We start from the raw sequence: 19,590 nt of genomic DNA on the forward strand, positions 1-19,590 counted from the left end.
CCTGTCTATCTGCAACGTAATGGAATGTGACTTTATGTGGTGTACACACCTTAGCCATGCAGACTGTATCGATTGTGTCATGTATCCTCACTCCAGATCTAATTCCAAACCCTCCGTCCCATTTAGAGGAACAAGGAACTTATGAAGGCCATCTTTGACAATGCTAAGTCAGACAGACCTGTCTGGGACGTACGAGATCTGCCTCAGCAGAGGCCAAACTCCCCTTAAAACAATCATTCACAGCAACCTTGTATATTCTCTTAACTTCAATAACGTCTTGTGGTCATTGTTTTTACTGCTTAATACCAACATTCTCATCACTCCTCAACACCACTCAACACCACTCTCGCTTGGTTTTGACTTGTTTCATATCTGCTGCTAGCTTTTTGGACATCTCTCGAGACAATGTTGGTGCAAGTGTCGGGGGTGAGTGGCAGCCAAAAACATGCTGCTTCAACTAGTCTTCTCCTCTCTCTGGCGAGATGATCCGAGTCCAAGCAGCAAGTACTGGGTATCTTGTGATTGCAAAATGCATTGGCTGTGCTTACTGTTCAACAGAGACCACCGTGAGAACAACATGTCGTGAAAAACACTCCAAATGTTTTTTCATCTTGTATATTCTATAAAAATCAAGAAAGACAGTTCCTAATGCATCATCTTTATTTTACAACTTGACATCAGCACCCTCTCCACTCTTCCTCCCACCACTCTTCTTGACCTTAACCGGCTTCCCATCAGCAGGCTTCTTAACACCCCCCACCGCAATCTTCCTAACCTCCCCACTCTTTTTTGCAGCAGCAGCGGCAGCCGCCTCCTCCCTCTTCACCCTCTTCTTACTCTTATTCGCCGCATCAACACTAGCCGTACTAGTCCGTTTCTTCTTTTGCGGGAACAGAATCTTCATCAGACTCTCCAAGTCAGCCTTATCCTCTTCAGTAGGCTCAGCATCAATCTCGGCTTTACGTGCTGCTTCCTCACGAGCGAGTTTAGCGACGACGGTTTCTTCATCGATGCCTTGCATGTCTGGAAGGGCATTGTAGAGGGGCAGTGCAATGGATTCAGAGGTTTTCAGGTTGATGGATTGGATGTTGGACCATTGGTTGGGGATTTTGGCGATGATGGAGGGGATTGCGTGCATGATGTTTTCGGTTATTTGGGAGGCGGTGTGGTTTGTGGTTCCGATTTTGATGGCGCTGAGGAGTGCGTGAGTGGAGGATGGTGAGCAAAAAAGGAGGAGGTAATCTGTAGTAATTGCTTCAACTTTTACGAAGGCTACAATACCTGCAAGTACCACGAGTCAGATGCAAATAAGTAGACGTTCTAGCCTTTTCAATCTCTTTTGCTACATTTCGTGTCAAGTCGACAGGCACAGGTTGTCTAATAATCATACATGGACAAGTTCAGTTGTTGCTGGTAAGAAGCGTAAATGATACAGTATGTCCGGACCTTTTTTTGCCATAAAATGCCTTTCCAAGTATCGGTGGAAGTAGTGGCAGGATGCGATCGTCTGCCAAAAACAAGTCGTATGTGGTAGCAAGCATGCGTTTAGCCTCGTAAGGCTTGTATCTAGCCTTGACCTTGGAGATTCCAATGACCTGAGACAGACAAGAACGGAATCAATCGATACGTCACTACCAATGTTTTTTTGTTGACTTTAAACACACCTTGGAGACCTTGACACCCTCTTTAGCCAACAAGTCCTTGAATTCACGCTGAGGATCCTTTGTTATGAGACATATCTCTGCCGACTCTGGCAGTAATGGGTGTTTGAGCGGTCTAAGATGTGAAAGATCAAGTTAACAAAAACGTGGAACATATTCAATTTGAACATGTTGGTTTCATACATTCTTGTTGGCTTGAGAGTCTTTTGATGCGGGACCAGTTTAGTAGTGATCATGAGCCATACAATGTGGCCATCATCGAGGAGGTTGTTCTTGTTTGGGTTTTCTTCAGATGCAGCTTGTTTTTCGATATGTGCTAGTAGCGCTGTGCTAGCTTTGGCGACCTAAATGAGTAGCAGTGTGTTGGCACAATAAGTCAAATCATGAATACCTGCCTCTTACCTGTTTCTTGTCCATGTTACTTATAGCGATTGCTGCTTTTCGTGTTTTTTTTGACTAGAAAAAAAGGCCCCCCAATCAAAACATTCGAAAAAAAAAAGTTCAGAATTCTTAATTAGAAACAGAGGGTAGACGAGACGACAAGGATGCCAGGCATAACCATGGCAGAGCCCACATCCGATATGAATGGATCATCAACTACACTATCGCTATACTGGGACTTGGCCTCCAAAGATGTCAAGACCCGCACACGAGCTGCTACTCTCTTGATTCAAACCCTCGTCGCATTACAGGACAATTACACGGCACAGTCTAATTGGATCGACCAGATCCATAACGATAATGATGCAGATAATCTGGAACTGGTCTGTGCTCCGGATGTCAGCTATGCATTGAAGAGACTGCTACGAGGACTCGCTTCATCTCGTCAAGGTGCAAGACAGGGGTTTGCTGTTGCTTTAACTGAGGTATGTCAACTTATATTTGGTCCTATTATGTTGTGTTGGTGTTGGGAGTCTGTGATCGTGGTGTTTGGATTTGAGTTTGAAAAGAAAACCTCACGCACATCTTCTCAACTTAGCTCTTGACAGTCATTCCTCACGTTCGCCTCTCGAGACTCATTGAATTGCTGCTCTCGGTATCAGAGATTAGTGGGAGCATGAAATCTCAGGTATTTTATGTAGCGTCTTGATAAATCATCGTTTTTTGTCATCACTCAACACGCTTCTCACACCCCCACAGGAAGAGCGAGACGGCTACTTTGGTCGCATATTCGGATTCCAGTCTTTCGCCATATCAGGAATCATGTCACGATCCTCTACGACTATCGAAGATGTCACAAGGATGATTGACGAGCTGATCAAGTATCAACGAGCTAAATCCTATTTGAGAGAATGCTGTGCTGGTGTCTTTATATCTATTGCTGAATCGGTATGCTTTGTGTGAAGCGTTTCATGGCCTCAGTTGGCGACACTCAACTCCATGCCTTTTGTTTTCGTCTTTCACCTAGTTATCCAACACCCCCCTCCAGGAAGAGGGCATAGATTACATGATATCAACCATACTCTCAGATGGTATCAACAACCCGGAACAGCTTTGGATTGGTCTCGTCCTACAATCCAAGTATCCAAAGCTCCCTATTTGGAAGACGCTACTCGAAGGTGTCGACTCTGTTTGGGAAAAGAGCTGGTTGCTGCATCCTGCAAACAAGCTGAGACTGGCTGAGCTGTTAAAGGTGATGCCCAAAAAGGGGTTTAAAGCATATTTCAAATGAAACTAACATCCATTTTGCTGTGCTTTTAGGAATCCTCGTATTCGAATCCAAGACTCCACGGAGTCTGGGCCGTAGTCGTGGATGCCATCTTGTCCAGAAAGGAGACCAAATCAAAGAGAAAGGTTATCTCGTTGGCTGATTTCTGGCAGACGGTGGTACTGGGTATGTGGTTTTGGTGCCACATCATCGAAATGCAAAAATGCCGTTGATGTGGAATCATCAGACTATCAAGCTGTGCTTTGAAATTCTGCTGAAGCCTCTTAGGTGGTATGCAATACCATACTTTCAACTAACTTCAATATCTGCCATCATAGACTCATTACTCTCGTCAACTCCCGATCGTAAATTCGTCTTCTACGAGCTCTTCCGTACAATTCTTCCTCGTCTCTCGCCGACCCAAATCCCAACCATCTTCACCAAGGTCGTCATCAAGCAGTTGATGAAGGACTTGTCGGATACTCAAGCGTTGCTTCATGATTCTGCTAAAGCTGCGGTATGAACTTAAGAGTATGCGTACGATATCATCTGCTCTTTTTTGCTCAAAAAAACTCTTTTTTTATAATACAGGCCAAAACACTCTCAGACGTATCAAAGACCAACCCGGATGCATCCTACCATCTCGTATTGCAACTTATTGGACAATCAGGAGCCCAGGAGCAGTTTGATAAGGCTACCAAGACACGAACAGTTGCTAACATGATGGCTAGCATGACTGCTGATGGGTTTTTGAAATATGTCGAGTACTTGTTGAATGCGTTTTTGGATCAGTCTGCCACGTATGTTTGGTTTGGGAACTATTTAATAGTTGTCCATGAATGGTCTCACACTTTTTTGCTATAGGGCTGAAGAAGAAGTAGACACCAATCGAACTGTCATTTTGGACCAAATGACTTCTCTGGTGCGCAACGCCAAGATCCCAAAGTCAGAGGAAGGCCTATGGGAGATATTAAAGCTTATGGGTACTTATGGATTGTTTAGTGTACATGGAGAAGCTGCTGAGGAGTTACGTGTAAGTCCTGATAGAATTTGGTTGCCCAAAAAAGCAGGCTAATAAAATGCGTTTACTAGATTCCGACACCAGCCCTATCACCACAAATCCACCAGCTTTGCAAACAGCGTCTCTTTACCGCCCTCGGTGACCTGCAATCTCTAGCATTGGAAGCACCTAAATCTGAAGACGCCTCAGCTGATGCGAAACCAGCTGCTACATTAACTAACGGCACCAGAGCGTCCGGAAACACATGGGCATATGATTTGAATGAATGGATTCAAACCCTGTGTGCTGCACCGTATGATGCTATCGTCACGCTTGATCTTGATGAAGGCAGTCGAGGCGTGCGAGCACAGACTGTTGAGACTGTTAAGACTATTCGTAAAAAGGTATCCCTTTATGCACTCTTCTGTTTTTTTTAAGTAAAAATGCTTATCCTATTTTTGATTTGTCTAGTTGAGCAAGAATGCCAACAAGGTAGAAAACACTGGTATCCAATCACGATACCAGGCTTTTGAGTTGCTGTTTGTGCATGCTGTTTTACAGTTGCATGTTGATGCTGAAGAGGCGACGGGTACTTTGACTGTAAGTTGTGTTTGGATAAAAAATACCACACGCTTTATATGGCTATAGCATCAAACTGTAACTCTGACTTCCTCCAACACCTTTCTCTCTTTGCTCTGCAGGAACTACAAGACTGCTACACACGAGTCTTTAAGAGCAAGGCAGCCAAATCGGAGAAGAGAGCTGGTCAGTGTTGACGTTTGAGTTCATTCATTGACTTCTTGATTCTGACGTTTTTTACTCTTATCAGCAACCATAGCAGACGCACCATCCGAATCAGAACCTCAACCTACTGATGTCTTGGTGGATATCTTGCTGAGCTTCTTGTCTCGGCAGTCTGTGTTACTCCGTGGTGTCGCCCAACAGGCATTTGGGATCTTTGCTGGTGATTTAAGCAAGGCGGGATTAGACATTATCTTCCAGGTAATGAATCTCCAGACCTCCAGTCTAGTTTTTTTGGGTACATGTTGACAAGTTCGCACCACATAACATATCACTGTCGCCTCCCTAGGTCTTGACAACCGACTCGGGTTTATCAGGATCCAGTGAGCTCTTCGATACTGTAGACGATGGTGCAGATGACGAAGACGCCGATATGGACGATGCTAGTGATGACGGAGCCACCGATGATGATGAAGAGACTAAAGCTGAAGAGTCAGAGGACGACCAGGAAGCCAATGACGAGGAAGACGACGATGCCGAAGAGGAGCAAGATCCTGAATTGGCTGCCAAAGCCGATGAAGAAGCCGCCATGCTTCGATTGGCAATTCAGTCTGCATTGGCTGGTACTAAACATGCCGAAATGGATGTTGATCAGGATGATGAGGAAGAGGAGTTGTTGGGAGATGATGAGATGGATGTGTTCGATGATAAAGTGGCTGAGATATTTAAAGCTCGGCGGGCTGTCAAGGCTGAACAGAAAGGTATGTGTTGTGGTTGATCATTCTTTTTTTGCTGCAAAAACTTTCTTACATTTTTCTCTAGACGCGAAACAACACGTCCTCCATTTCAAGCTCCGAGTCGTCACACTCCTCGAAATCTACTATAAAAAACAACCCACAAACCCACTCGTAATCGATACCCTCGTCCCCCTTCTCCGAGTCGCGCTATCATCTGCCCAGGACACCGACAGCCAGACCTTGCACAACAAGGTAGTTGCCCTGCTAAGAAAGAGTGTATTCAAGCTCAAGAAATATCCTATTGAAGAGGGGGTTACTGCATCATGTATTGCCACGATGCGTGAGATCCATGGATTTGCGGGACGGGTCAAGAGGAAGGACTTGGCGGAATTGTGTAGTGGGGTCTGTATGGTGTTGATTAAGGTTATGAATCATCAGGATGGAGGGAGTGTGGATGTGCCTGCTGCTGTTGTGGCGGAGACTCCTACTGGTGAAAAGCACAAGAAGAGAAGGACTGGTGGGACTGGACACACTGTCAATGAGGTAAACTTCAATTGTACAGCAATATTACAAACGCTGTTTTTTGGTCTCAATCTCAAAACTTATTCCCATTTCCTATTTAGATACTAGTTAGATTTGACTCTACACCCGTCGCCGAAATCTATATCGAATCCCTAACCAAGTATATGAGCATGAAACGAAGTCCCACGCAACCGCTCCTGTTCCTGGACTTGATCAACCGATACCCAGAGATTGGATGGGGGCTCGCGACACATGTCGCCAAGTACACGTCGATTGAGAATGTGCCGAGATCGTTCCAGTTGGTTCAGGCTTATGTGATTATGGGGAGGTTGTTTCAGATGTTGTCTTCTGTGGTATGTGTAGTGGTTTGGTCTGAGTCGGACATTGAAACTCATGTCATTTTATTGATTTACAGATGGAAACCAAATACAAGGACCCCGTTGAACAATCGATTACGATAATGGCCAAATGTCTAATCGCAAACCTCAAGGCCGAAGAAGGAAAGGCCATTACCGATGCTAAATGGAAGGAGATATTCGCGTCCTTGTTGCTGATTGGTCGGCGTAGTAGGAAGATGTTTGATGAAGCTCAAGTAAGTTCATCATTGATAATGCCTAACAGATTGTTTCTTTTTTTGCAAACATATATTCATCCTACGAAACAAGGTCAAATCTCTATGGAAGTTCACAGATGTTGAAGCTGGTTTGAATGCTTGGAGTCAGACTTCTTCTAATGCTGCTACTCAGAATGCAGCTGGGCAGTTCATAAGTTTGTTTTGAGGGGTTGTCGTTAGCATGGTGCTTTTGTAGTATTTAACAACAGACGAACAGCATGTTAGCACTCAATATCCTTAGAATGAACTCGTATTAGTTTGGAATTTTGGGTGTTTCAGGTCGTCAAAACCGTGTCATTTCGTCAAAGTTCAAGTGTTCCAGTACATTGCACTTGATCTTTGTCAAACTTGAAGCACAGCACGAACTGCGATGAGATTAACCTGCACCCTGTATCATAGATCGGCGATGATCAATCTGTCAAGTTTGTTATATTTAATTTTACGTAATTGTCCTGGTCATCAAAACCTCACCGCATCGCAAACTGTCGCAATTACCTTTTCTGCTTCCAATCCCAAACCAAAATGAGCTCTCATCATTGAATCTAACATTCCTTTATCGATCTTATCTAGAACGCACTATCATCATACTGGGCCTTGGCTCGAATTCACAGCATCATCAAAACCTGATTCCAAACTTGGCTCTCATTCCACGGCGATTCATTGGTGGATTTTTCAAATGGAAGAGTACAGTACCTTTTTGAGAACGATGCTGATAAGCTGGACCTCCTCAACCAGAAAAGGTCATTACTGAAAAAAAGGTCACGATTATCGCATCTGCTGCAGCTGCTCCTGAAAAGGATGAAAAGCCAGCTGTAGTTGCAAGTGATCCTCCTGTCTTTGATGGTAAATATGAAGCGATTGTTGATGGCATTTTTGTGACAATACGACACCCAACACTTGCAATATAGAGAAATCAGCTGAAAAAAAGGAGAACTTTATCATGATATGGGATATTGCGAGTAAATTTGTGGATAGAAAGCAGTTTATCTTTGAAATGAATTGCAAATACCACCAACCGATCGATCAGTGTCTTCGCGATGTTGCCTTTGATTTCGTGCCTTGTACATCATGGTATGGGCTTTTACTGACAGATTTGCAGACAGGCTCACACGATCGGCACAGTAGTTCATCAAACCAGGATCAACTCATCGCATCAAACTATTGTTCCAAATGCAGTTTATGTACTGAAGGTATATATACAAGAGGGATTCCATGAGGTATATGAATTATTTGCCTAAGAACTCCTTAAACTCGGCCAATCCTCTAAAGTTGAACTTTGTTAGCTCAGTAGCTGAGTATTGCTCCAACAACAAAGACATGTATATTTGCCCCACCTTTCAAGATCAAACAAGAGTTGCCGCCTATCTTCATCACTGATTTCGTCTGATGCTTTCTTCTTATTCAGTAATATAAGCCTATCAAGCAAAGAAGTGAGCATTCCAACTCTCAGGCCATAGGCCTGTTTTTGAAACAAGAGTTATTTTTGTAACCACGTACCAATTCTTGATCTTGCCCTTTCCTTCAAAGTCGGCTGGCAGACTTGGAATTCGATTCAGACTTTGTATCAGATCTGAGAGTTGGGGGTGTATCTGATCCACTGCAATCATACTCAGATTGAGCGAGTCCATTAGTGTGATAAAGTACTAGATGCGATGAGTGATGTAAGAGCCATGTTAAAGAAATGCCATCCAAAGATCATTCCGCATCATTCCATATTCCGGTGTAGATGCGACAACACGTACTTGGGTTGTTTCAGCCACATATTTAGCTGATTGCATCCCTTGGCTGTTACTACCACTGCCATGTTCGACAGTAGCAGGGACACCAATCTCTAGCAATCGGTTGACTGCTGCTGGACAAGACAACTAACATCGAGCGACAGGGTCAGACTGTATGACCTCAATTCGAAAGATCAAACTTGAGCGACAAGCTCTCAATATACCTTGTACTCTACCATGAATGCCTTCACATTAGGCAGGACATCCGATATCAAATTTAAAGCGGTCTTGAATTGAGCTATTAGCTTCAGACACGCTTCAGTGTATCTAGTAACAAATACAATGTTCTCAGCATCTTGATGTCGTTGAAAGAGCCGTCCTGCACGTCGAGTACCGTTCAGCTTCAATGGATCCTCTCACGTAAGCACGTTCCAAATGTTCTACGGTGACAATGATTGAATACAAATCCGCCATGTTTTCATACATTTCTCGCTCTTTCGAATTTCCATACAAGCGAACCTCCTATTACAAACACAGACAGGTAATTAGTTTGGAAGAAGGAGTAGAGGAATCAAAGTAAGTTCATGACTGCAGTCTTGAACACTGGAGGACGTACCTGGTCCATGGCTTGCTTTTGTCTCTTTTATGCTTGAGTTGGAGTTTTGAGGTTTACGGTGAAGGAAGATGGACGACGAGTGAAGAAGTGGGCTCGGAATCGTGTCATTTATGAATTTACTACATCAATGAATGCAATTGCTTCGCACAATTGCACCGGACGATCACCGGGAGGTCAAAAACATTCACAACATTTCTTCGAAATGCCATCAGTTGAAGCAAACAGATCCCAAAGACAAGATACTAACAGGGATCCAACTCTATAGACATGCTATTACACGGCACTGACGAAATCCAGCTGCTTCATGTCTCTATTACCACTCGTGATTGCGGGACTTTGGTCAGATTGCTCTGCCACCTGACTACTCCTCAAATCATTCACCGCCTGGTCCACCAATACCAGAATGCTCATCGAGTTTCACTGGCCTATGCTATAGATCACTTCTTGGGAAGGTGAGTTTTGGTAATTTAAGCTGTTGACAAATCATTGCAAAGCTGAGTGTATATTTCAATTTAGGTACGAAAAGCAGCTAGCCAATCTCCTAGTTGCCCTGACGGAGACTACGCCGAAGCTCGATGTCGAGGGTCTACAAAACGCCATGCATGGAGCACACGCCGTCTTTATGGAAGAAGGCACAATACTGGATACGCTGGTGGGAAGGACACCAGAAGACATTGAAGCTATGAAGGACCTATACAAGGGGAAGTACGGCAAGGACTTGGCTGCGCAAATCGTCTCTAGATTTGGTGGTAATTCCAAAGAAGCTATATATGCCCTTCTATACGTAAGTAACCTGCCTTCCGTCAATTGTTGCTTCAGCCTTCTTACCATTACAATATTACTAGCCAAAAGCAATCGACGATTCAACACCCGTTGAAGACGACGTCGACCACATCCATCGCGCAATCATTCACCAAAAGCAAAGTCTGGGGATATTACCAAAGACAGCGCTACACAGCGACGAGGAAGACTTAGAATTCTTGGACATTCTCACCCAGCGCTCGAATGATCACATTGTGCAGATCGTTATCCTGTACAAAGAAAAGTACGGAGAAGATTTGGAGACTGCTTTAGGGCCTGTCTTACAGGGAGACTATGAAAGGATATTACTTGCTATCCGTAAGACACCATTGCATTAAGCACTTTATAGTAGAACATCCGCAACTCGTGATTGCTAAACTTCCTTCCTGCCTTAGTTAGGTGTGCCATTAACCGCTACGACTACGTAGCTCGAGCCTTTGATGGAGCAATGGCGGGCATTGGGTTCCGAGAGGACAGACTCACACGACTCTTCGCACGCAACTTTGACATCTTATTTGAGGTCAAGGTCGCGTACAAGGCCAGATACGACAAGGAGCTTTACGATGTCGTTAAGGATGAGACAAAGGGGTGGTATGAGAAGGCTACTTTGGAGCTGTTACGATCTGCTACACGATAATCACACACATAGGAGCTCTGATTGCATTCAAGTATAAATTTATTGGAACAATGAGTTATAATATAGACATATAAGACCTGTATCTGATAATGAATATGGTAGCTGGGGTTTTGAGCAAGGGAGGTAATCTTCGGATTCGGATTCCTTGCTCGCAATTTGTATTAGTGCGATCGCTCATAGTAGCAAATTGTATCTGACTCATTCAAAATATATCACGTACAGAATACCGAAACTGCTCTCCAAGATCCTCGCTTCCCTACTTGCCCTTGCTCGTGTTACTGAGCTTTTGTTTTTGTTTTCGTCACCGATTTCGAAGCAACGAGCCTTTCACCGATCCACGAATCCAAGTAATATAATAAGCGATCTCTTGTAAGTTGCTTGGCTCTAGTCGCAAGAATACCACTACCAGTGCCATTACTGAACTAAACTTCGTTGCGCTCACTCACCTAGACGCAACAATGGCCGGCCAAGCAAAAGCTCCAATCTTGTTCTCCCCTATTAAAGTTGGAGACATGTATCTCCAACATCGCATCTGCATGGGTCCCATGGTAACTATGTCTGCTTGATGATGTAGTTCTTCAACATTGCAACGTTGCTGACTGAAATTCAATTTTGCCAGACTCGATCACGATCTCCTGGTGAAGTCGCCAACGACATGAATGCCCTCCACTGTATGTTGAATATTGACATAATGCTGACTCGGTTCCTTCTCTAACTCGGTACCTTGGAAAAACAGATGCTCAGAGAGCAACACCTGGTGGATTGTTGATTACAGAAGGAACATCGCCTTCAATCACCGCTCAAGGCTACGATCATATTCCCGGCATATTGACTGAATCCCAAGCTGCCGGCTGGAAGCAAGTTTGCGATGCTGTCCACAAGAAGGGTGGATACATTTGTGCTCAAGTACGTTGAATAGTTTTCAGCATCGCCAACGAGTGTCTGACCCCTTTCGTGTAGTTATGGCACACCGGACGAGTCTCTACCAGGAAATTCCAGCCTGGTAATCAGGCTCCAGTCTCTGCCTCAGCAACCAAATCCTCTCGCAAGGCCGAACCTGCTCGAGCACTTGAAGTGGACGAGATCAAGTTCATTGTCAACGAGTTCAGGACCTCGGCCAAGAACAGCAGAATCGCTGGAATGGACTGTATCGAGTTACACGGGGCGTAAGTACATGATCGTCTTGTAGAGTGTTGGTTAATATGTCGGCTTGTTTATCAACTTTCCCTTCCCCTCCATAGCCACGGTTACCTGATCGACCAGTTCCTTCAAGACAGCTCAAACTTGAGGACTGATTCCTACGGTACGCACTGATTCCCTTTCAGAAACTACGAGGACCGTCACTCAATCATTTCCACACACACAGGTGGATCCATCGAAAACCGATGCAGATTCCTCTTTGAAGTCTTGGATGCAGTCTTACTAGAACTCCCAGCCTCAAAAGTAGCCATCCGATTGTCACCATTCGCCAACTCGAGCGTCACCGACAAGGACCCTGTCGCTCTTTTCAGCTATATCCTAAACCGTCTGAACGGCTACAAGCTCGCATACGTGCAATTCACTGAACCCGCTTATGCGTCTTCGTTGACTACTCGTACCGGACCACCTCACCGTGAATCCAAGTTGAATGTCTTCAATGGTGCGAGATCCCTTTATTCAAAAAGTTGATTGCCGCAAATTTTTAAACCACCTTACTTCTGCGAAATAGGAATCTTGAAGGAACCCACCAAGGTCATGTTAACTGGTGGTTACGAGTTAGAGTCTGCTGAAGAAGCTTTGGCAACTTCTCGAGGACAGTTGATTGGATTTGGTCGCGCATTCATTGTTATGGTATGTGGTTGAAATGTGGATTGTGCAGATGATACTCATGCTGACCCGGACCGCTTTGGACTGATAGCCTGATCTCGTTGAGAGACTCCGTCACGACTTGCCACAAGTTGCTCACGAGAACCCTCGTGGAATGTACAACCCAGGTCCAAAAGGATATATCGACTATCCTACTTACGCAGAAGAGCAAAAACGAGCAAGTCTGTAATTTAGAAGATGTTACTCTAGATGGTCTGAGACTTTTAGAAATATTGAGATGAAATCTGTTAGAGGAATCATGGAATCTGCTAGCGAAATCAAAATCTGTTCAATTATTCTATTATAATACGTTCGATCGCGTATTTACGCGTTAACGAAAGATACGTGTTTCTGTCGTCCATCGATCCAACGCTTCGATTGTCGCCTAAGCTCTCGAAAGACGTACTGGAAGGACTTGCTGACAGTCTCTACGTATTTTCATATGGTATAATATCAGTTTTATTGACTCTCGTTACTGGTAAGCCTTCCTGTTCTGGAGCTTTTCTACCCACATCACTGACCAAACATGTTTTCTAATGTGGCCAATTACTCTTTAGGCACCATATCCCTCGCTATAATTGGCTTATTAAATTAATACACTCCGGTGAAATTTGTCTCGTTGATGGGAGGATCCTGCTTCAAGCTTCCACCTCGCCAACATCCACCAGAGTAGATTGAAATCTGATAAACCGTCGCCATCGCTACTTATTCTTCCCAATGAGCTGCTTCTCGATGTAATTAGACTGGTAGATACTACGTCGCATTATAGTCTTTGCACCGGTGTGTAAAAGGATGAACACACTCATCTGTTCACTACCATGTTGAAGTCTTCGTCACTCACTATCGCTGCTGCGTCATGGGTTTGACGGTGATGAACAAGTTCTTGCTAGTCTCAAACTGTCACCTGCCGTTCAACTGACTGAATTGTCGTTGACGCCTGGAAACTCTCACCTGGACGCGTTATTGGAAGTGATCATGCAGTCTCGGAACAGTCTTCTCTCCTTCGATCTCGTATTTCCTGGACTCCAGAATCATCGACTTTTGGCAGTCATGGTGTCAAAAGGTATACAGGTACCGAAACTCCGTCATTTGAGATACAGGGACATCCACATTGACGTCGTAAATCAGCATGGAATGGCAAAGTGGTTCCCATATTACGGAAGCCAATTGAAGTCACTGAGTATAGTGGATATCGGAAAGGAATCATTTACTATCATTGGCCGGTATGAACTGCTCTTCGAAAACTGTACAAATCTGCAGTATCTAGACCTTCGTCTACGATTGAATATTGATGATAATGTTGTTTTCAATTTTCTGACTCGCTTGAGATATCTATACCTGCTCAAACTTGATCTGACACACGACCAATCTATATCTGGTGATATTCTATTGGATGCATCAGCCACTATAGTCAGGTCTACAAGGAAACCGTGTACTCTTAATATATCCGGAACCGTCGTATTCTCACCATCGTGCAGTAAATCCATTGGTTTACCATTACGAGCTTCAAACTCAACACTACTCGATCTCTCAGCATCGAAGCCAATCCATCGCTTCACTGAGTATTCGAAATATATAGTCTTAGATCAAAGTAGAATACCTTGGAAGCTGTATACCTCGGAAGGAGGAGCTCTCTGGTTTCCGACACGACCCAGGGACCGCTATCGAAAACTGATAGTACTCTCTGGCGTTCGTGGTGATTGTGAAGGATCGTCTATGGTGGATATATTCATAGGGTTTATATTGGTGTCTGTGGAAGCTGTCTCCGTAGTAGTGTTTGGAAGCACGCAAACATAGTCGCTTTTTTGGACTATCACGTATTCTGTAGAAATTTTGAACTCTTCTGTACTCCATAAATGCCCATATAAAGACTCTTTCGTTTCATTGTGAGATGAACCCAGGTAACCCCTGACCACACAAGATGTACGTTATACCAATCGAATTGTATTTGAAAAACTTTATGCTTTTTGGTTTTTTTGCGAAATGACTTGAAAATTTATGACCTAAATAATGGAAACTTAAGCAACTGGCTACCACAATGCCATACCTCCTGATATCACGAATCTATATACAACCCTTCACAACTACATTATCACCTCCCATCGTCACATAGTTTTATAACGACACTAGACCATAGCAATAGTCGACGTTGTAGCAGCATTCTCTTCCACTGGCTTATCCATACCGAGCTGAGATACAGCGGAATCCTTACGGTTGACGTCCTGAGCACCTAAACCTGCATATACGTCACGGGCTGGGGCTCGTGGGGATTCATCGCACGGCATCACGACCACCATATCAGGGTACGAGGATTCGACTATAGGTTCCGGATCTACTACATCTACACGTTTGGTGACAGGGGGTACAGTTCTAGCAGGTATCGTTGGTTGTTGAGTAGCAGTAGCTGGTTGAACAACCATCCGAGAGTTGACTTCGTCTACAACTTCTACATCCTGTTCCTTCTCCTCGTCCTCGATAGACCTACTAGATTTATAGAATGGTATCCACGAGAAGAGTGAGTCCAACACCTCACGTTTGTCTGGTAACGATATCAATGACTCCATAAAGTCACGGTTTGCATCCATCGATATCGAGTCCTTTTCGATAGATACGTTGCCGGTAAGGCTACTGGCCATTGCAGCAGATATATTGGATACTCGCGTCGCTGGTTTGGCCCATTGTGACCACATTTTGGTTGTTTGTTTGGGTTGTGAATTCTTTTTCGATTTCCAGATGAATACTTTGCGGACTTGCTCCATGGCGTTCTATATATAGGATGGGTATAAGGATATGATGGGTATCTTGGATTTATATATGCTATTATTCTACAGGTTGTATGTCCACACGATCTGTCACAGCAGAGCCTTAACCAGCTGATGCAAGATTGAAATAGTCATGTGCTCGAACACAACGATGGACTTAACCTTACACGGCATATTTGGTCTTGGCATGTCACGTAAAATGTAAAACTATATCAGGAATTGTCTGCGGCTATGTGTGCCTTCTTCTTGTTATTGAGATCCAAACACATTCATTGAAAATGGTGTATTGCAATCCGATACGCGTTTAATGGCTACCAATACTTTCTATAAATACAGATAACTAGATCTGTATCCTCTCTGACGGAGCGATCGATGGAACTGTTTCTGTTTTGTTCATCATTTCTTTAATTTGGAGTTGTCCTTTTTGCAGAATGTTTGGACTCGATCAAGCACTTGAGCTCGTCCCAGTTTCGGCTGGTGTATATGAGGGCAAACTGCCAAGGAATTGGCAGAGTCATAGATCACGTAAGACTCTTGAATTTTCGTTGCTGTAAAGTCCTTTGAATCGTGGCTAACGGTTTTGCGTTGATCGTCGCAACAGCTTCTTATTTTGGAGGATTTGCTCACGCGTTAGCCGTGAATGCAAGCATCCGAACCCTTCAAGATCGAGGACATACTGAGTTTATACATCCTATCACCACTTACGTGGGTTCCATGAAAACTGGTGCTGAACAAAGCGTGAACTAACCTGTCACAAACTGTCTCTAGATCTCATTTCTGACTGGGAATAGCAAGGAAAATCAGCCCGTGACGTTAGCAACCCAAATCATCAAGACTGGACAAAGTGAGCTGAAAACGTATGGAGTACCAATGCTGGCGTTGTTTTACCAATAAACCACAATCAAATTTCGTGGTATAGATGTGGCATACACGTATCTTACTGCTACAGGTAAAAGATTGCGGATGGCACTATTCTTGAGGAGTTAGAATCAACTGTCATCATTTTGGTAGATCCAAACTCTGGAGCTATATTTTGGACCATGTCAATGTGCGCTGGCAACTTCTCCTCCAAGGTACGAATACATTGCATGCGAAGGCCAGACCGTCAAGCTTACGCCGTTCTCACGTCATAGAGTGTGGCAACCAAGTTGAACCATAACCATCAACTGCTTAAAGCTCCTGGCCTTCCACCAGTAAGCAAGCCATACAGAATTCCACTAAGCAATCATCAAGGTGTTCATATTATGTCCTTTTCAGATCGAGGAGTGCGGCTATACGGACAGAACCTATCGAGGTACAGGTCATCTACAAGAATTGATGTTCTACCATCCAAAGGGCTTCAATCTGGATAGCAGTGCGCAGAGAACAAAGAATTGGAATGATTTACAGTTTGATGGAGAGTTCGCGGGACTGGACGCTCCATGTTGGATTGGTGTGTGTGAAGGACAACCTCCCACAAGTCATTATCTAACGTTTCGACGGCAAATAGGCACAAAAGACCACCGACCCGTGGATTCCCTGTTTCTAGCTCTCCTCGCAGATGAACACTCTCTCACGGAACGTTTGAATAACCCATCGCCGCAATCCAAATCTGGGAAGATGCACCGAATCTCTGGAACTGTGACCTTGACGTGTCACTTTCTGAATGTGCCGAGTAGCGCTAGTCCGTTTGCCATACTGCAGTCGTCTACATTGATTGTTAATGGACGGGCTGAAGAAGAGATCAGAGTGTTTGATGCAAACAGGGTGCCGTTGATGGTGTCGAGGCAAATCAAACTGGGTGTACTTAGAACCAAATTATAGAATTTTGAAATAGATGATTGCAATAGCAACCAAAATGTTGCTTACTAGCGTGTTTATTTCACGTGATTTACGTGATGTTTCTGAACTGTTTGGTGTTTGAGTGAGGGAAGGGACCGAAAAGAAATAAATTACATAACGAAGTTTCTAGACGCGTAGACCTAGGTTAGTTTGGTCTCCTCGCCTCTTAAAGAACATCATTGTTGTAAAATTCAGCACATGTCCCACGGTTTCTCCTAAAGGAGTTATCCAGCGCTTATAATAAAACTGTTAAAAAAAAGCACACAAGTGTGAACCAACTAGAGAGCACCAATGTCTGTAGATCAAGAGGACAATTATAATAGTCTGACGGCGAAGATACTATCGTTGGAGGCGCAGCTAGCTGAGGAAAGGAAAGTGTTGAAGGGTCTTGATCTGGCTGGTGTTGTCGACAAAATGAAGCTGCAAATCATGCTATATGATCGCTTCACTCAATTCTCAGAGATGCTTATACTCTTCCTGCACTTCCGAGCGCCACCGGATACTGAACATGAACAATGCGACTGGCCTGTATACACTGGACCAAGTCCAGCTTCGCTTTGCAAGTAATAGTTATAAAGACGTGAAAATGTAACTTTTCTCTTTGATTCTTTACTATTGTATGCAACAGTTAGGTTTCATTGATCCTGAATGATGCAAACTGACGTTTAGATGTATATTTTCATCTTGATTAATCTCAAATAGAAACTTGATTAATCTATACAAAACTTGCAACTTTCAGATCAAACATATCCTTGCGTGTCTCTTACTTCGTAACAGCGATGGAATTTATTTCGAGATACTTTAAAAACACGTCGGTGACGACTCAACACCACCCTCTATATACCCCCATTTCTGTTTGTACATCCACGTCTCTCCAACAAGTTTCAATCCAGCTCGTTCAGCATGTCTGAACCACTTGGCTGCTTCCATCTTGTCCTTGATGATACCATCGCCAGTCATTAGACAGTACCCATATTGTACTGCGCTGTCTGCATCACCGAGATAAGCTGCCAGACGAAAGAGCTAGTAGAATAGTTTAAACTCTTAGGTCTTGGCTCAATGACAAAAATGAGAGACTGGGCAACTTTCTATCTGCCTTTGAAATATGACAAGTTCAACTCACATAAGTAGCAATCGGCTTAGACCTCGATATTCCCCACCCATTCTGCAGACTGATTCCAAGCTCGTATATCGGTAATGGGAGGACATTTCTTACGACTTCAGAAAGGGTTTGCCGTGTTGACGAATTCAGTGGGTTTCGAGAATACGTGAGGAGCGACGTAGATGCTTTTAGTTGCTCCAGTAGGGAAGTAGAGTGGATAACCATAGATGTGGGATATAGGCAGCAGTAGGCTGCTGCTAATGCCAGCCATGCGAATGATGTTTCTTTGTCTTCTTGACATCCCCAGCCCTAACCATCAAAAGAAAAATAGTGAGTACATGGATTTCCGACCAACTCAAACTGTGGCAGGATATGAAAAAGCTAGAATGATGGTACGTACATGTCTCAAACAAACTCCCAACAGATACATTGCAATCGGATTTGAAGATTCACTGGTACATCCTGGCCCACCAGCAGCACTTGAATAGTATCTCAGAGCAACAGCATAGTCCTCTTGCTCATGGTAATAAATCCCAAGCTGTAATGCATCAGCATCCTTCATATCTGTAAGAAGCTGTGGCAATGGTATTTCCAGCGACAAGTCGAATTTAATCGGTGTTGCAACTGTCGTGAATGAAAACCGTCGTAGGGACGGATCTGAGGACGACATCGTAGTAGGATCATTAAACCATTCCGAGACTTGTTTTATAGTGCGTATAGTCTGGTTTGATTTATTTGGTCTCGTGAGTTGCGTCCACGGTATGTCCATCTCGACCAGTCCTTTAACCAGGAATGCATAAAATCCTTGAAGTTGAGTTACAGCGCCTTGGGATTCGTAGGTTTGGTGTAATATGGTTGTTGCTTGTGGTGGGACGGCGGCTGGTATTTCAGCTACTTTAAACCTTGACGCGACAGCAGCATCAAACAGGGCAGCCTGCTTGTCCTTCTCTGATCCATCACTAGGCAGCATGACAGCAGACCCAAGTTTGCTTTTAGATCCTGCTGATTTCATGCTCAATTTACTACTATTTATGCTCCTCGATTCAAGTCCAAGTGTCTTTCTGACGCCAGATATTATGGAAGATACGGAAACATTGGACCGAGTATGTATAGCTTGCTGTGATTTGAGCGATGCATTGTTGCAATCGGTGGCAGGTGCTGTTGGTGGTAGCACGTTGGTTGCCATCGCTGGTTCTTGAATAGCAAACACATCCATATTTAGGCCAGAAAAATTAATCCAACAATAAAGTAAGAGCTCAGCAAAGCAAACAGCATAAACTGCTGGAATGTCTCTCTCTGTGTCTCGCTCTCAATCAGTCTTCCCGACCGACTGATTGGATTAATCGGAGAATTCTTTTAGCATTTT

The 19,590-nt window shown here is 44.0% G+C and overlaps 5 protein-coding genes across 5 annotated transcripts; 2 read left to right on the forward strand and 3 right to left on the reverse strand.

The window, feature by feature from the left end:
- Nucleotides 1-664: 664 nt before the first annotated feature.
- On the reverse strand, nucleotides 665-2,078 carry SmJEL517_g01917 (uncharacterized protein; the record flags this gene model as incomplete). Its single annotated transcript, XM_031167845.1, has 6 exons — nucleotides 665-1,193; nucleotides 1,282-1,377; nucleotides 1,447-1,595; nucleotides 1,665-1,776; nucleotides 1,845-2,005; nucleotides 2,064-2,078. The coding sequence occupies 6 exons, from the start codon at nucleotides 2,076-2,078 to the stop codon at nucleotides 665-667; spliced, it is 1,062 nt and encodes a 353-aa protein (XP_031026214.1).
- A 128-nt stretch (nucleotides 2,079-2,206) lies between these two features.
- SmJEL517_g01918 (uncharacterized protein) lies at nucleotides 2,207-7,830 on the forward strand (the record flags this gene model as incomplete). The annotated part of the gene is made up of 19 exons (XM_031167846.1): nucleotides 2,207-2,527; nucleotides 2,641-2,730; nucleotides 2,802-2,990; nucleotides 3,070-3,294; nucleotides 3,363-3,495; nucleotides 3,648-3,826; nucleotides 3,901-4,109; nucleotides 4,174-4,342; nucleotides 4,402-4,713; nucleotides 4,781-4,909; nucleotides 5,011-5,074; nucleotides 5,139-5,311; nucleotides 5,400-5,811; nucleotides 5,873-6,330; nucleotides 6,411-6,662; nucleotides 6,725-6,901; nucleotides 6,975-7,077; nucleotides 7,493-7,585; nucleotides 7,640-7,830. 19 exons carry the CDS (start codon nucleotides 2,207-2,209, stop codon nucleotides 7,828-7,830), a joined length of 3,879 nt encoding a protein of 1,292 aa, XP_031026217.1.
- A 318-nt stretch (nucleotides 7,831-8,148) lies between these two features.
- Nucleotides 8,149-9,265, reverse strand: SmJEL517_g01919 (uncharacterized protein; the record flags this gene model as incomplete). The annotated part of the gene is made up of 7 exons (XM_031167847.1): nucleotides 8,149-8,185; nucleotides 8,257-8,337; nucleotides 8,420-8,565; nucleotides 8,665-8,787; nucleotides 8,865-8,967; nucleotides 9,035-9,162; nucleotides 9,257-9,265. 7 exons carry the CDS (start codon nucleotides 9,263-9,265, stop codon nucleotides 8,149-8,151), a joined length of 627 nt encoding a protein of 208 aa, XP_031026218.1.
- Nucleotides 9,266-11,152: 1,887 nt separating this feature from the next.
- Nucleotides 11,153-12,729, forward strand: SmJEL517_g01920 (uncharacterized protein; the record flags this gene model as incomplete). The annotated part of the gene is made up of 8 exons (XM_031167848.1): nucleotides 11,153-11,242; nucleotides 11,314-11,365; nucleotides 11,431-11,600; nucleotides 11,655-11,860; nucleotides 11,936-11,997; nucleotides 12,061-12,333; nucleotides 12,403-12,524; nucleotides 12,592-12,729. 8 exons carry the CDS (start codon nucleotides 11,153-11,155, stop codon nucleotides 12,727-12,729), a joined length of 1,113 nt encoding a protein of 370 aa, XP_031026103.1.
- A 5,194-nt stretch (nucleotides 12,730-17,923) lies between these two features.
- Nucleotides 17,924-19,410, reverse strand: SmJEL517_g01921 (uncharacterized protein; the record flags this gene model as incomplete). Its single annotated transcript, XM_031167849.1, has 3 exons — nucleotides 17,924-18,145; nucleotides 18,246-18,533; nucleotides 18,625-19,410. The coding sequence occupies 3 exons, from the start codon at nucleotides 19,408-19,410 to the stop codon at nucleotides 17,924-17,926; spliced, it is 1,296 nt and encodes a 431-aa protein (XP_031026102.1).
- Nucleotides 19,411-19,590: the final 180 nt, after the last annotated feature.

The sequence above is a fragment of the Synchytrium microbalum genome (genome assembly GCF_006535985.1).
Source record: "Synchytrium microbalum strain JEL517 chromosome Unknown SmJEL517_scf0007, whole genome shotgun sequence".
NCBI lineage: Eukaryota > Fungi > Chytridiomycota > Chytridiomycetes > Synchytriales > Synchytriaceae > Synchytrium > Synchytrium microbalum.